Source organism: Lagenorhynchus albirostris, chromosome 15, assembly GCF_949774975.1.
Source record: "Lagenorhynchus albirostris chromosome 15, mLagAlb1.1, whole genome shotgun sequence".
Classification (NCBI taxonomy): domain Eukaryota; kingdom Metazoa; phylum Chordata; class Mammalia; order Artiodactyla; family Delphinidae; genus Lagenorhynchus; species Lagenorhynchus albirostris.
Window position 1 is genome coordinate 68617457 of NC_083109.1, and position 14162 is coordinate 68631618.

Genomic DNA, 14162 nt, shown 5'->3' on the forward strand with positions numbered 1-14162 from the left:
TCCTAGTGACCGGAGAGGTGGCTCTTTCTAACAGGCTGGGGAGAGTCCCAGCCTCTGCTTCAGCACAGAGACCCCTGGCATCTGTCCTCTGGCCCTTTTTTCTAGAGACCCATTCCTAATGAACCACATAGCATCAGCCGGTTGAGCAGCCAGAGGTGGTCCTCCTGTGGCCCTCGCTTCTGCAGTTTTAGGCTCTGACAGCTCCGCTCAGCCTGACAGAACTGACCCCCTCCCTCTGATTGGGCTCCGTCTACCACCAGCCTCTCTGGGCATCTTGGACTTGAGCCAAAGGCCAGGCTTGTGGCTGAGGAAGGAGGCAGTTACCTCCACAAAGGAGTGGAAGGAAAGGGTGTGAGTGTCTGCCGGCCCTGTGCAGGCCCTTGTTGTCACCTCTGGAATTTTCCCTGCCAAGGGCGCACGTGCTGAGCAGTGGTTAGGAACTTGCAGGTCAAGCCCCGGTTGGAAGCCCCGGTTCAGTCATTTACCAGTGGCGTGACCGTGGGGCCCCAGCTTGGGCTTTGTTTTCCCCACCTGTTCAGTGGGGTTAACCAGAGACCTGACCTCTTAGGGGTGCGGTGTGCTTAAAGTGAGATTCACACACGTAGGGGCCAGGGTCTGCGTGACCACGAAGTCCATGCTCTTTTTCTTTTTTCCTCCAAGAAGGATGGAGTCAGACCAAGTATTCTGGACCTGATCACGTTCTATAACGAACTCGATTAATGCTTTTAGCAAAACTGTGACATAGGTCTGATTAATATCCCCATTTTATAGGTGGGAAAACTGAGCCTCAGGAAGCTTATTTGCCCAAGATCACGGAGCTAGTAAGTGGCAGAGCTGGGATTTGAACTGGGCAATGCAGTTCTAACATCTTTACACTTGATCGCAGTGCATCTATTTCCCAGGGAGTTTTTACCTGTAATTAAACTTTGTAATTAGATGGTCATTGTCATCTTTAGCCAGTGCAGACTCCTTCCCTGGTTTTTCTCTCTGTCTCTTTCATTTTCTGTCCCTGCTAACGTGTTTGCTGTTCTTCAGCAAATAGGCCTGCATCCTGGCAAAATAGTTGGTACTATTTTCTGTCTCAGAATGTATTTAATATACACATATGGTTTTATGCTGTAAATCTTTATCCGCTTGTTCCTTTTTCTTCCATCAAGAAATGTTTCAGATGCACACATGTCGTAGAGGATACTGTAGCCCCACCAGTGCACGCACACGCAGGAGACGCTCTCAGCAACCGAACGCAGGGAACACAGTCAGACCCCTCACCTTGCTGTGGATGTGCTTCCCCATCCCTGCCTCTCACTGGGGGAAGTTTCCACATCTGCTCTGGCAAATTATGTAAGCGGCTGAAAGGAAAGGGGTGAGCAGCCGTCTCTGCTTGCTGAGTTTCCTGTGTTCCTTAGCCAATGGGCAAGGGTAAGGTGTTCTTGCAAACAGGGCCGTTGTTACAACGCCCGCTTTACCTAGACTCCTGTCAACCCTGGCCTCCCACAGGGGAGGGTCTCTCCCAGGAGGTGAAGCCCTCCCGGGGCAGTGCAGCTGGTGGCTCTGGGCACACAAGGAGCTGCAAGGGGCTGAGTGAGATCTCTCGAGGATGGGGGGGCACATCCACAGTAATCACCACTTTGTCTTCCATGCCTAGCACAGAGCCGGCACACAGCTGGTGCCTAATAAATGTTTGTGGAAAAGAAACAAGTAGAGGGAGGGAAGGACTGAAGGAGGGGAGGAGAGAAAGGAGAGAAGGGCAGGAGGAAGGGAGGAAAAAGAGACACACCAGCTAGTATTGGATAATAATGAGCTTCTGTTCAGGACCTGGGTTCAAATCCCACCTCTGACACTTAGTGTGACCCAGAGGCCAGTGGCACAGCCAGGACCTGAACCCAGCTCACTGTCACTTCTTGGTGGCTTCATTTCCCACCTGTACAATGGAGGTATAAGGTGTTTGTCTCACTGGGCTGACAAGGACGAGATAAGAGGACCAATGTAAAGCGAGCTCCTGGCCTGGCATTTCAATAACTAGTGCTCACTAAGCTTTAGAGATGATCCCTGTTACGGTGACAGCGTGACTTTACTGAACGAGGGCACGTGGAGGGCTCCGCCTGGGAGCGCGTGGCCGAGGCAGCAGCACTTGGGTTCCACAGCTTCTCTGGTCCGTTGTCCGAGCTCCTACTCCCACCCTGAAGACACAGCCTGTCCCTCCTGGCCGCCGGCAGGTCCCCCCCCTCCCTGGGACTCAGGAAGAGCCTGGAGTTGGTGCCAGCCTGTCCGGAGCGGGTGATGAATGACTTGTTTATCTGCTCCCGCCCCTCTCGGTGCCTGGCAGGCAGAGGCCTGGAAGGGGCGGCTGGGAGCTGGGCTGGACACGGGGGAGGGAGTGTCACCAGGCTTTCTGCTGCCCTTCCTCCTTCCTTCCTCCCCTTCCTCCCTTTCAGACCTGTGGGGTTCTAGAACAAGCTGCCCCACTCCCCAGTTCAACATCAATCTCTACCTGCTTCCTCCGGTCCCAGCCCTCATCCTCCCCAAGTCCCCTGTTTGGAAGCAGCAAAGTACTTCAAAGCAGTTGAACTGTTTGAAAATGCAGGCTCTGAACCCTCCTACGCTGTTGGTGGGAATGTAAACTGGTGCAGCCACTATGGAGAACAGTATGCAGGTTCCCCCAAAAACTAAAAATGGAGTTACCATGTGATCCAGCAATCCCACTCCTGGGCATATATTCAGAGAAAACTCTAATTCAAAAAGATACAATGCACCTCAGTGTTCATAGCAGCACTGTTTACAATAGCTAAGACATGGAAGCAACCTAATTGTCCATCAACAGAGGAATGGATAAGGAAGTGGTATATATATATACAATGGAATACTACTCAGCCATAAAAAAGAACGAAATAATGCCATTTGCAGCAGCATGGATGGACCTAGAGATGATCATACTAAGAGAAGTAAGTTGGAGAAAGACAAATATCATATGACATCACCTATATGTGGTATCTAAAAAAATGATACAAATGAACTTATATACGAAACAGAAATAGACTCACAGACATAGAAAACAAACATATGGTTACCAAAGGGGAAAGGGAAGAGATAAATTAGGAGTTTGGGATTAACAGATACACACTACTATATATAAAATAGATAAAAAACAAGGACCTGTTGTATAGCACAGGGAAGTATATTCAATATCTTGTAATGACCTCTAATGGAAAAGAATCTGAAAAAGGATATATATATATATATATGAATATATATACTCATAAGAATCACTTTGCTGTATACCAGAAACTAACACAATATTGTAAATCAACTATACTTTAATAGTTATTTTTTTTTTTTTTTTTTTTTTTGCGGTACGCGGGCCTCTCACTGTTGTGGTCCCTCCCGTTGCGGAGCACAGGCTCCGGATGCGCAGGCTCAGCGGCCATGGCTCACGGGCCCAGCCGCTCCATGGCATGTGGGATCTTCCCGGACCGGAGTACAAACCCGTGTCCCCTGCATCGGCAGGCAGACTCTTAACCACTGCTCCACCAGGGAAGCCTTTTAATAATTTTTTAAAAATCATGGCAAAAAAAGAAAGAAAATGCAGGCTCTGAAATCAGACAGATCTGGATTTGAGTCCTGCCTTGGGCCCTCAGTCATGTGACACCACTTCCTTGGCTGTGGAATAGCAATAAGAACACTACCTACCTAACAGGCGCTTCACCCCTGAGTCAGCCTTAAGGACCATCCACCCTGTCCTCCCCAAGCCTCCAGAATCAGTCTCCTGGTTAGACCCTCATTTATGAACCTCTACTTCCGCCCTAGGGAGGGTCTCCAGCACCAGTCTTCCCTTTCTACTTTCTCCCTACAAGTTCTCTGGTTCATTTCGGTTATTACCATCCCATTCGACAGACAACAATGATCAAAACACCTAGGCTTGACTGAGGCAGGAAGGGCTGAGGGGTGATCTGAGGTAGAATTGGGGCTTCCACTACGCACTCCTGCATTCGAGTGGGGTAAGTGAGCTGGGTTTGCCTGATACTGGCAAGTTTATATTCCCTCCTTCCCTCCTTCTCTTATCCGTTCATCTTTGGATGAGAGCTATGGATCGGTGATTGCTTGAGTCTTCTCACAGGTCTGAGAAGCTGTGAGCATCCTCTGTACTTGGCGTGGGAAGGGACGTTAAAAGTTATTGAGCGCCCCCCTGAGGCATCTTCTCTAAGTGACTGTCCAATCTTCTAGGGCTCAAAGGCAGTGGTTCTCAACCCAGAGGACATTTGTGGCTCTCACAACTGTGGGAAGGATGCTACTGGCATCTAGTGGGTAGCTACCAGGGATGCTCTAAACATCCTACAATGCACAAGACAGCTCTCTATAATAAAGAATTATGTGATCCAAAATGCCAATAGTATTGCAGATGAAAAACTCTGCTTTAAGAACAAGGAACATCCCGCCCAGGTGACCAGGCCATTCTGTCTTTGGGCAGCTCTGATTAGAAGTAGGAAACTACTCCCAGTTCTCCCCCTCTCTCTCGCTTACCCTGTTAATTAATCTCCAGGTCCTACCGATTCTAACCCAAATTATTTCTCTAATGCACTTTTTCTCACCCTCCATCTCAAGTCTGGGTTATTTCAAAATACCCTTCCCGCCCACCTTTTTTGCTTCCAGTCAAGCCTCTTCTGCCCTGCACCACTTCCACCACCTTGTTCAAAATTCTTCAGTAGCATTTCTTAACCTAGAGCAGAGGGGTGCCACTGAGGCATTGCTGCCTACCGGGAGATGTTTTGAAAATTTATCGGATATTTTTGGTTGTCACAGTGACTTGGGGTACCATGGCTGGGTGGAGACCAGACATGCTAGACACCTTGAAATTCACAGAACTTCCCCAAGCATCCAGGACTTTCAGGTGTCCCACCTGACCTTCACGCAGGCGAAAAACATGCTTACAATTATCCGAGAGTAGAACCAGTTTGCACAAAACACAAAGTGTTGGCTATTGTTTTTTTTTACATTAAAAAAAATAGCACAGGGAACTATATTCGATACCTTATAATAACCTATAATGGAAAAGAAGCTGAAAAAGAATATTTATCACTTTGCTATACACCTGAAACTAGCACAACATTGTAAATTAACTTAACTTCATTTAAAAAATGGTTTTAAAAAATGGTTTTAAAAAATGTACCTGCTTTTTATTTTCACCAAGCTGTCTCTGATATTTCTCAGAGGGCTCTATCTTAAGTTAAAAGCATTGTATATCGTGGGAGCTGTTTGGACTTCTTCATAACATTTAAAATCACAAAGCATTTTTCACAAATTTAAACATTCTGGTGTTCCTCTGTAAATTCATGCTTTCTTCTGTGCTTCTGGAATAGAATGGATTCCTATTTTTTTATTTCTCTTAAATTAAAAATTTATTCAGTATAATAGGTAAAGTGATCTGACTGTCCCTTTGAGTCTTGCAGTGGAGTCAGATGGAGCAGTTACATTTTGGATTATCCATCAATTTAATCATAAATTGCTTCTATTTCTCTTTTATAATAGAGTTAGAGCACTGTATTGATTTTTTTAAAAAATTATGTGTGTAGGTAGGTAACACTAACTATGAATTTCATTTCCGTTTTCAGTAAAAGGAATATTACAAAATATTTGTTATAAAAACAGAGAATGGGGCTTCCCTGGTGGTGCAGTGGTTAAGAATCTGCCTGCCAATGCAGGAGACACGGGTTTGAGCCCTGGTCTGGGAAGATCCCACATGCGACAGAGCAACTAAGCCCGTGAGCCACGATTACTGAGCCTCTGCTCTAGAGCCCGTGAGCCACAACTACTGAGCCTGTGTGCTACAGCTACCGATACCCACTCACCTAGAGCCCGTGCTCCGCAACAGGAGAAGCCACCGCAATGAGAAGCCCGCGCACCGCAACAAAGAATAGCCCCCACTCACCACAACTAGAGGAAGCCCGCGTGCAGCAACAAAGACCCAACACAGTCAAAAATAAATTAATTAAATAAATTTTAAAATGCTTAATTAAAAATTAAAATTAAATCATAAAAACGGGATGATATCTGAAGATGATGACAACTGATGTTATCTTTGAAAATTACTGACCTTACAGAATCCTTTGAATGACATCAAAGGGCTGGTATAATGTCTTCATAGCATTATACGAGCCTCACTGCCCATCTCCCTCCTTCAAATCTTAATACTCAGGCAAGAATCTGATGGTTCCTTAAGCATGACATGTTTTTTCACACCTCAATGTCTGTAGATACTGTTGTCTTGGCCTGGAATGCTCTCTCATACCCGCTTATGCTGTGTAGGACCACCCACTCATTCTTCAAGACCCAGCTCATATGCTACCATCTGGATTTCTCCATGTAAAATTAGGTGGTCCTTACCTCATGGCACATTGTAGAAAATTAGTAATATTAATAATAGCAGCTACAATTTACTGAACACAGCTGTGCGTGGCACTGTTCTTAACACTTCACAGGTACGAGCTCACAGCAATCTATGAAATGTAAACTCTTATTGCCCCATTTTGCAGATGGGAATGCTAAGGTTTTGAGAAGTTAGGGAATTTGTCCAAGTTCTCAGGATGGGTAAGTGGGGGAGCCAGCTTGATGACTCCTAAGCTTGAATCCTTAATACCTCTACCTCTATGTACCTCCACTGTATGAAACATCACGTTGTGTTATTATCTGAGTGGGTTTACCCCATTATTGGGGTGCACGTCATAGAGGGCAGGACTGAGTTTTTCATTCCTGAACCCCTAGAGGCTGACACCTCGAGAGTGGAGCCATCTTAACACAGGAGTAAGTCAAAGCCCAAATCACTTATAGTAAAAAAATTACCCTTGAGAATTGTATTAGTTTCCAATTGCTGCTGTAACAAATTACCACAGACTTAATGGCTTCAAACAGCACAAGTTCATTATCTTACAGTTCTGGAAGTCAGAAGTTCTCAACAGGTCTTACTGCACTAAAGTCAAGGTGAGAGTAGGGCTCACTTCCTTCTGGATGCTCTAGGGGAGAATCCATTAATTTGCTTTTTCTAGCTTCTAGAAGTCACCTGCATTCCTTGGCTCGTGGCCCCATTACCCCATTATCAAAGCCAGCAACATCAGGCCAAATCCTTCTCACACTCTCATCTCTCTGGTTCTCTCATCTAATCTCCTCTTCCACTTTTAGGGACCCTAGTGATTGCATTAGTCCTACTCAGATAAGCTCCCTATTTAAAGGGAAGCTGACTAGCAACCTTAATTACACCTGCAAATGTAATTGTCCTTTGTCATATAGCGTAACACATTCACAGGTTCTGGGGATTAGGATGTAAACATCTTTGAGGGGGACATGATTCTACCCACCACAGGAATCCCTTAAATTGCCCAAGGAAGCGCAATATACTGAGAAATACCTTAAGATACTGGTTCAAAACATGGATTCTGGAGCAAGATTATTAGCCTTCAAATCCCAGCTCTACCACTTGAACTGTGTTACCTTAGGCAAGTTAGTTAACTTCTCTGTGCCTCAATTTTGCCAGCTGTAAGATGGTATGATAGCAACAGTGCCCACTTCGCAGGTTTATAAACACTTAGGATGATGCCTGGTATGTAGTAAGTACTATATAAGTGTTTATTAAATATATGCATTTTTATGGGCGTATCCAGCAGTGAAACAAGATTGTATTGACTCACTGAGCCTCTGACAAAATTGCTGGCTTGACTTTCACCCAGCAGTGAGGTACCTGGGGAACAGAGACTGACGCAGGTGTCTTGTTTTTCTCTCACTCCCGGGTATGTGGAAGAGGGTGGTGAAACATCTGTATTACTTAAATTGTGTATTCTTCTTTGATTTTGCCAAGCGAGTGGTTGGATTGGTAAACATTAACTGTAGATTTGACGTGACTTCCTTGTAAATGTTTGCTGAGTGAGTGGGTGGATGCATCTGCCTTCCCGAGGTTGTCTCCTCCACGTGTGTCCTCTTGCTTGGATGTCCCAAGGAGGCAGCCACGGAGAGGGTGAGAAGAGTGGCACCAGGTCCTGGCATCTGACACGCATTTGCCCTTCCACAGGGGTGAGAGAGTTCATTCAGGACCATGGAGAGCAGCCCCAGCAGCCCTCAGCCCATGCGGCCAGATCCCCTGGAGGCATTTCCCCAGAGGACTCTGGAACCAGGTGACATCGCAGTGCTGGTTCTGTACTTCCTCTTTGTCCTGGCCGTTGGACTATGGGTAAGCCAGGTCAGGGGGAGGGAAAGTGGCTGGGGTGGGGTGAGAGACTAGCTCAAGCTCACACAGTAATCAGAACTTTTATTATTTTTATTTCTGGCCGTGCCACACGGCATGCGGGTTCTTAGTTCCCCGACCAGGGATCGAACCCGTGCCTCCTATAGTGGAAGCGCAGAGTCCTAGCCACTGGACCGCCAGGGAATTTCCTAATCAGAACTTTAATATTTAAAGAATGCGTTGAGTATCAACTGTGTGTCAAGTACCTTGTTAGGCACTTTCATTCATGTTATCTCATGTAATTTGCACAGGTCGCTATGAAGAAGGTACTATTGCTATACCCCATTTTATAGATAAGAAAACCGAGGCTCAAAGAGTTTAAGTTCCTTATTCTGTTAATAAGTTAGGAGAGCTGGGGTTAGAATCCATATCCTTCACTTTGAAGCCCATGCTCTTTAAAAAGTAGTTTTGTTTTTTTAAAGGCAGTGAAATAAAAACAACTTAAAATGACACACAATGAAAAGTCTTACTACTACCCTTCCCTCCACAGGCAACCACTGTTATTAACTTTTTAGTACATTAGTGTATTCTTCCAGAGTTTCTTTAGGTAAATCCAAGCAAATATTAATGTGTATATTTCCCTCATTCTTAAATAGAAGGTAGCTTATTATACATACCGTTTTTTACTTTGATATGTTTCACTGATCAGTGTCTCCTGGATATCTTTTCATATCAGTATATGGACGCTTCTGCATCTTCTTAAAAGTTGACCAGTACTAACACACCATTGTAAAGCAATTATACTCCAATAAAGGTGTTGAAAAAAAAAGTTGCCCCGTATTCCATAGACGATCATACCGCAATTTATTTAACCTGTTTCTTGCTGAGGGTCATTTGGATTGTTCCCCATCTCTTAACACTAAAATTTATGCTGTAATAAACAAGTCTTGGGCACATTATTTTGGATGTATACAACTATAATGTAGGATAAATTCCCCGTACTGGAATCGTCAGGTTAAAGGATATATGTATTTGTAATTGTGATAGCTTGTGTCAAATTGCCCTCCTTAGGTTTAGTGCCAATCTGCACAAAATCATTAAATGTATGAAAGTCACATTATCACATCCATAGCAACACTGCATTGTCAAACTTTTTCATTTTTGCCAAACTGACAGGGAAACACTATCTCAATGTACTATCATATAATCAGTGAGGCTAAAATAAACATCCTTACATATGTTTAAGAACCACTGTTTCCTTTAGGTGAAGTATGGTTTCATATTTTTTTTCCATTTTCATTAAGTTCTTGCTCTTATTCTTATCAATTTCTAGGAACGCTTTACATATTAAAGAGACAGTAACTTTGGGATAAAGGATAGTGCAGAGGAGGTGCTGCTATCTGATTTTCAGGTCAAATGACTTGAAAACTGTAGCCTACTGAGGTGTCCCCACTTCCGTTTGACTATTTGTAGGTCATTTCCCTACTCTTACCCCTTAGCTTTCCCTGCTCCAGATCAATCAGGGGGTAAAAGTACTGGCCATCCCAAAGACCATGGATCTGATATTGAGATGGGTGAGATGTTGTTAAGGGTCAGGGCTTTTAGTTATCTATCTATCTATCTATCTATTTATTTATTTATTTATTGTCGCGCTGCACGGCTTGCGGGATCTTAGTTCCCTGACCAGGGATCGAACCCGGGGCCCCGACAGTGAAAGTGCCGAGTCCTAACCACTGGACCGCCAGGGAATTCCCAAGAGTCAGGGCTTTTGATTCAGACAGGTTTGAGATCAGGATTAGGTGTAGGGGTAGAGTTAGGGTGAGGGTTAGAGTTCCTGGGAATCTATATTTTCACAAGAGAATTGGGAGACCCTGATGTATTACTAGTTTTTGAAGTCATGGATTTAGAAGATCCCTTTTAGCACGAGGAGTTCTTTACTCTTGGAAAATACTTCCTGTGTCAGGGTTCAGCAGGAATGAGCCATAGTGTCTGTTTTCTATAGTAAGATCATTTGCAGGGATGAAAAGATATCATTTCATGTCATCTCCCATCCAGTAAGACTCCTCTCACCAACACCTGCACCCAGAGGCTGGGAGAAGTTAAACCACTTATCACAAATAGCTACTTAGTGGTTAAAATGTCTCTGTTAAAGCACCTTTAATGCCAGGAAGCTCACTCCTAAAGAGCTCTGAAATCAGGCTGACCTAGTTTGAGTTCCCAGCCTTCTGCTCTGTAGAAATGTGGCACTACATACATGACTTTACTTCCAAGCCACAGTTTCTTCGTCTGTTAAACTGGCCTGATGACACCAACCTCATAGGACTTGGTGAGGATTAAAATGAGATGATGCCTCAAAATGCCTAGTATAGTGTCTGTCACATAGTACTGATACTCAATAAATGATACCCATTGTGAGCTATCTATAGCTCATTGTGGCTTGTCTATACAAGCCATGAGTCTAAAACTCAAATGCCTAGGGGAATCTAGTGGGTTATTATACATCTGTGAGGCAGGGAGTGGTAGGGGCTGTGTTGACCTGAAGAGTTTATGTCTCCTCTAAGGGCATTCAGATGAAAATCTTCTTAAAAACCATGGGTCAAACAAAATATATTTGATCTAAAAAATAAACAAACTAGTGAATATAACAAAAAAGAAGTAGAATCACAGATATAGAGAACAAACTAGTGGTTACCAGTGGGGCGAGGGAAGGGCTGGAGGAGCAATACAGGGGTAGGGTGTTAAGAGGTACAAACTATTATGCATAAAGTAAGCTACAAGAATATATTGTACAGGGCTTCCCTGGTGGCACAGTGGTTAAGAATCCGCCTGCCAATGCAGAGGACACGGGTTTGAGCCCTGTTCTGGGAAGATCACACTTGCTGCTGCGGAGCAACAAAGCCTGTGCGCCACAACTACTGAAGCCCGTGCGCCTAGAGCCCGTGCTCTGCAACAAGATAAGCCACCCAGTGAGAAGCCCACACACCGCAATGAAGAATAGCCCCCGCTTGCTGCAACTAGAGAAAAGCCCACGTGCAGCAACAAAGACCCACTGCAGCCAAAAAATAAATAAATTAATTAATTATTTTTAAAAAAAGAATATATTGTACAATAGAGGGATATAGCCAATATTTTATAACAACTAAAATGGAGTATAATCTTTAAAAATTTTGAATCACCATATTGTATAGCTGTAAATTATGTAATATCACACATCAACTATATATTTTTTAAATTAATTATTTATTTATATTTATTTTGGCTGCGGGGTCTTCATTGCGGCATGTGGGATCTTTTAGTTACAGAATGCATGTGGGATCTAGTTCCCCAACCAGGGATTGAACCCTGGCCCCCTGCATTGGGAGCACAGTCTTACTCACTGGACTATCAGGGAAGTCATTTTTTTTTTAAAGGACCTCAGAGTTTTGTACTTTTAAAATATTTCTAGTTTTTATTTTTGGACGAGCCACGGGGCATGTGGAATCTTAGTTCCCTGACCTGGGATCGAACCTGTGCCCCCTGCAGTGTAATCATGGAGTCTTAACCTCTGGACTGCCAGGGGAGTCCCTCAATCTTTTTTTTAATTATAGTTGAGGGACTTCCCTGGCAGTCCAGCGATTAGGACTGTGCTTTCACTGCCGAGGGTCCGGGTTCGACCCCTGGTTGGGGAACTAATATCCCACAAACCTCATGGCAAAAAAAAAAAAAAAAAAAAAAAAAAAGTGAAGTAAGATATTTCAGGCAAACAATGTCCATGGGAAGTATCGCTCAGGGACTCCTGCAAACAAACTAAAAACAAACAAAAACCCAAAAACAAATAAACAAAAAAAACCAAAATAAATTTGATGTCTGAGTCTGGCCTGCTGGACTCCCGGGTTATAATCTGTGGCCTAGACCATTTTGGGAGGTGTCTGATTGCTGACATTTCCCTCACCCACCCCTCTTCTTTGTTTCAGTCCACAGTGAAGACCAAAAGAGACACGGTGAAAGGCTATTTTCTAGCTGGAGGGGACATGGTGTGGTGGCCAGTAAGTAGTCTTTGGTTCAATTAAAATTACTTCTCAAAGACTCTTCAAGTGTTGATATTCTGTCTAACCTTTGCTCGCTCAGGACTCTCTGGTTCCATGTTGTCTGGAAGTCACAGTCTAGACTAGAGAAGGCTTAGCTCCCACTCAAATCTGTTTGAACAAAAAGAATCCATCAGCTCACCTAAGGGAAAAACTGAGGGTTGGTCTGGGTTCAGGTATGGCAGAGTATAGGGGCCCAAGTGATAAGTAGGACCTGGTTTCTCCCTCTGTTTATCCTATCTATCTATCTATCTATCTATCACCTATCTATCATTTATCTATCCATTATTTATCTATCATCTATCTATTTCTATCTGCTTCTCTTCTTCTGGATGGGTGCTATTCCCAAACAGGCTCAACTTCATGTCAACAAGATGGCGGCCACTGCTCCAGACCTTTCATCCTCTCAAGTTCCAGCCTAGCAAGGGAAGAGCACCTGCCTCCATGGCAGTATCCCTGGAAAATATCCCATCTTTGATTGTGCCCCTTGCCCATCTCTGTGCCAATCACTGTGACCAAGGTAGTTTGATGTGCTAACTGGGTCACACACTCAGTGCCTAAGCTGTGGGGCATGGAGCCTGCTCTGAGGCATATGTGATGAGAAATGAGAGGGGCTAGACTCTGAAGGAAAATTGGAGAGCATGACTGGGACAAGGTGGAATGGGTGTTGAGAACATAAATAACAAATACAACAGCCCAATTAGTATTTTCTTTTCAAGGGTAGCTAAAGGCATTACTAAATACATGCACACACGTGTGCACATACAACATACACATGCACACAGACCTCTGCTTCCTGGGCCCTGAGTAGGGGATCAGGAATAATAATTTTATTCTTGATCTCCTAATATAAGTGTTAAATCTTTGAACTAAAAAGAGAGAAGACATCTCCCGTTTGCAGGGAGTCCAAAAGATGTAGGATTTAAGATGCAGAGATAACAGGTATATACGTTTCTGGTCCATGAGATGTCTAAAGACAATGACCAGTGTCCTCAAAAGATACCAAAAATGAGCTCTGGATTATATATTCAACGATTTCATTTAAAAAATTCCCTGAGGAATATGTCCAGCAGTGTGCCAAACACAGCAGACATTAGTGAGCTCATCTTCAACCTCAAGGAGCTTGTAATCTAGTGCAGTGTTTCCCAAAATATAAGTAATATGTGCCCCATGATTTTTCAGTTGTGCACAGACAGAGCATTAAATAACATCAAATTACTTAGTGAGAACATTATTCCCTTTCCTATTCTCTGTTAATCCTCCTGGTTACATAAAAGAAACAGTCAAATTTTGGTACTAATAGGGTTTTACCAACCTTCCAGCACTGGCTAATCTCTGTGTTTAAAAGAGAATGCAGGGGCTTCCCTGGTGGCACAGTGGTTGAGAATCCGCCTGCCAATGCAGGGGACACGGGTTTGATCCCTGGTCCGGGAAGATCCCACATGCCGCGGAGCAACTAAGCCCGTGTGCCACAACTACTGAGCCTGTGCTCTAGAGTCCGTGAGCCACAACTACTGAGCCCACGTGCTGCAACTACTGAAGCCCACGTGCCTAGAGCCCGTGCTCCACAACGAGAGAAGCCACTGCAGTGAGAAGCCCCCTCACTGCAACGAAGAGTAGCCCCAGCTCGCCACAACTAGAGAAAGCCTGCGTGCAGCAACAAAGACCCAACGCAGCCAAAAATAACTAAATAAAATAAAACAAAAATAAAAGAGAATGCAAGCCTCAGGCTAAGTGAATTTGGTCGTCCAGAGAACCTAGCTAGAATTTAATAATATTTTTTTCATTTTCATTTTATTTGTATGGTTCTCTTCTATGTAGAGCAGTGATACTGATTTTCTACTAAAGGCTGTGGATATATATATATATATGCATGTACTATTATATTACTA

At 44.0% G+C, this 14162-nt stretch overlaps 1 protein-coding gene across 6 annotated transcripts in view; it reads left to right on the forward strand.

The window, feature by feature from the left end:
• Positions 1-8077: 8077 nt before the first annotated feature.
• SLC5A11 (solute carrier family 5 member 11) overlaps positions 8078-14162 on the forward strand; it is a 42354-nt gene continuing 36269 nt past the window's right edge. For 5 of the 6 annotated variants that reach the window (XM_060122652.1, XM_060122653.1, XM_060122654.1 and 2 more), the window contains exons 1-2: positions 8078-8212; positions 12160-12231. In XM_060122652.1, the coding sequence (XP_059978635.1) occupies positions 8078-8212; positions 12160-12231 (207 nt within the window). Of the gene's footprint in view, positions 8213-12159; positions 12232-14162 lie in introns of those variants that run through there. The other variant, XM_060122657.1, reaches the window with a different exon arrangement.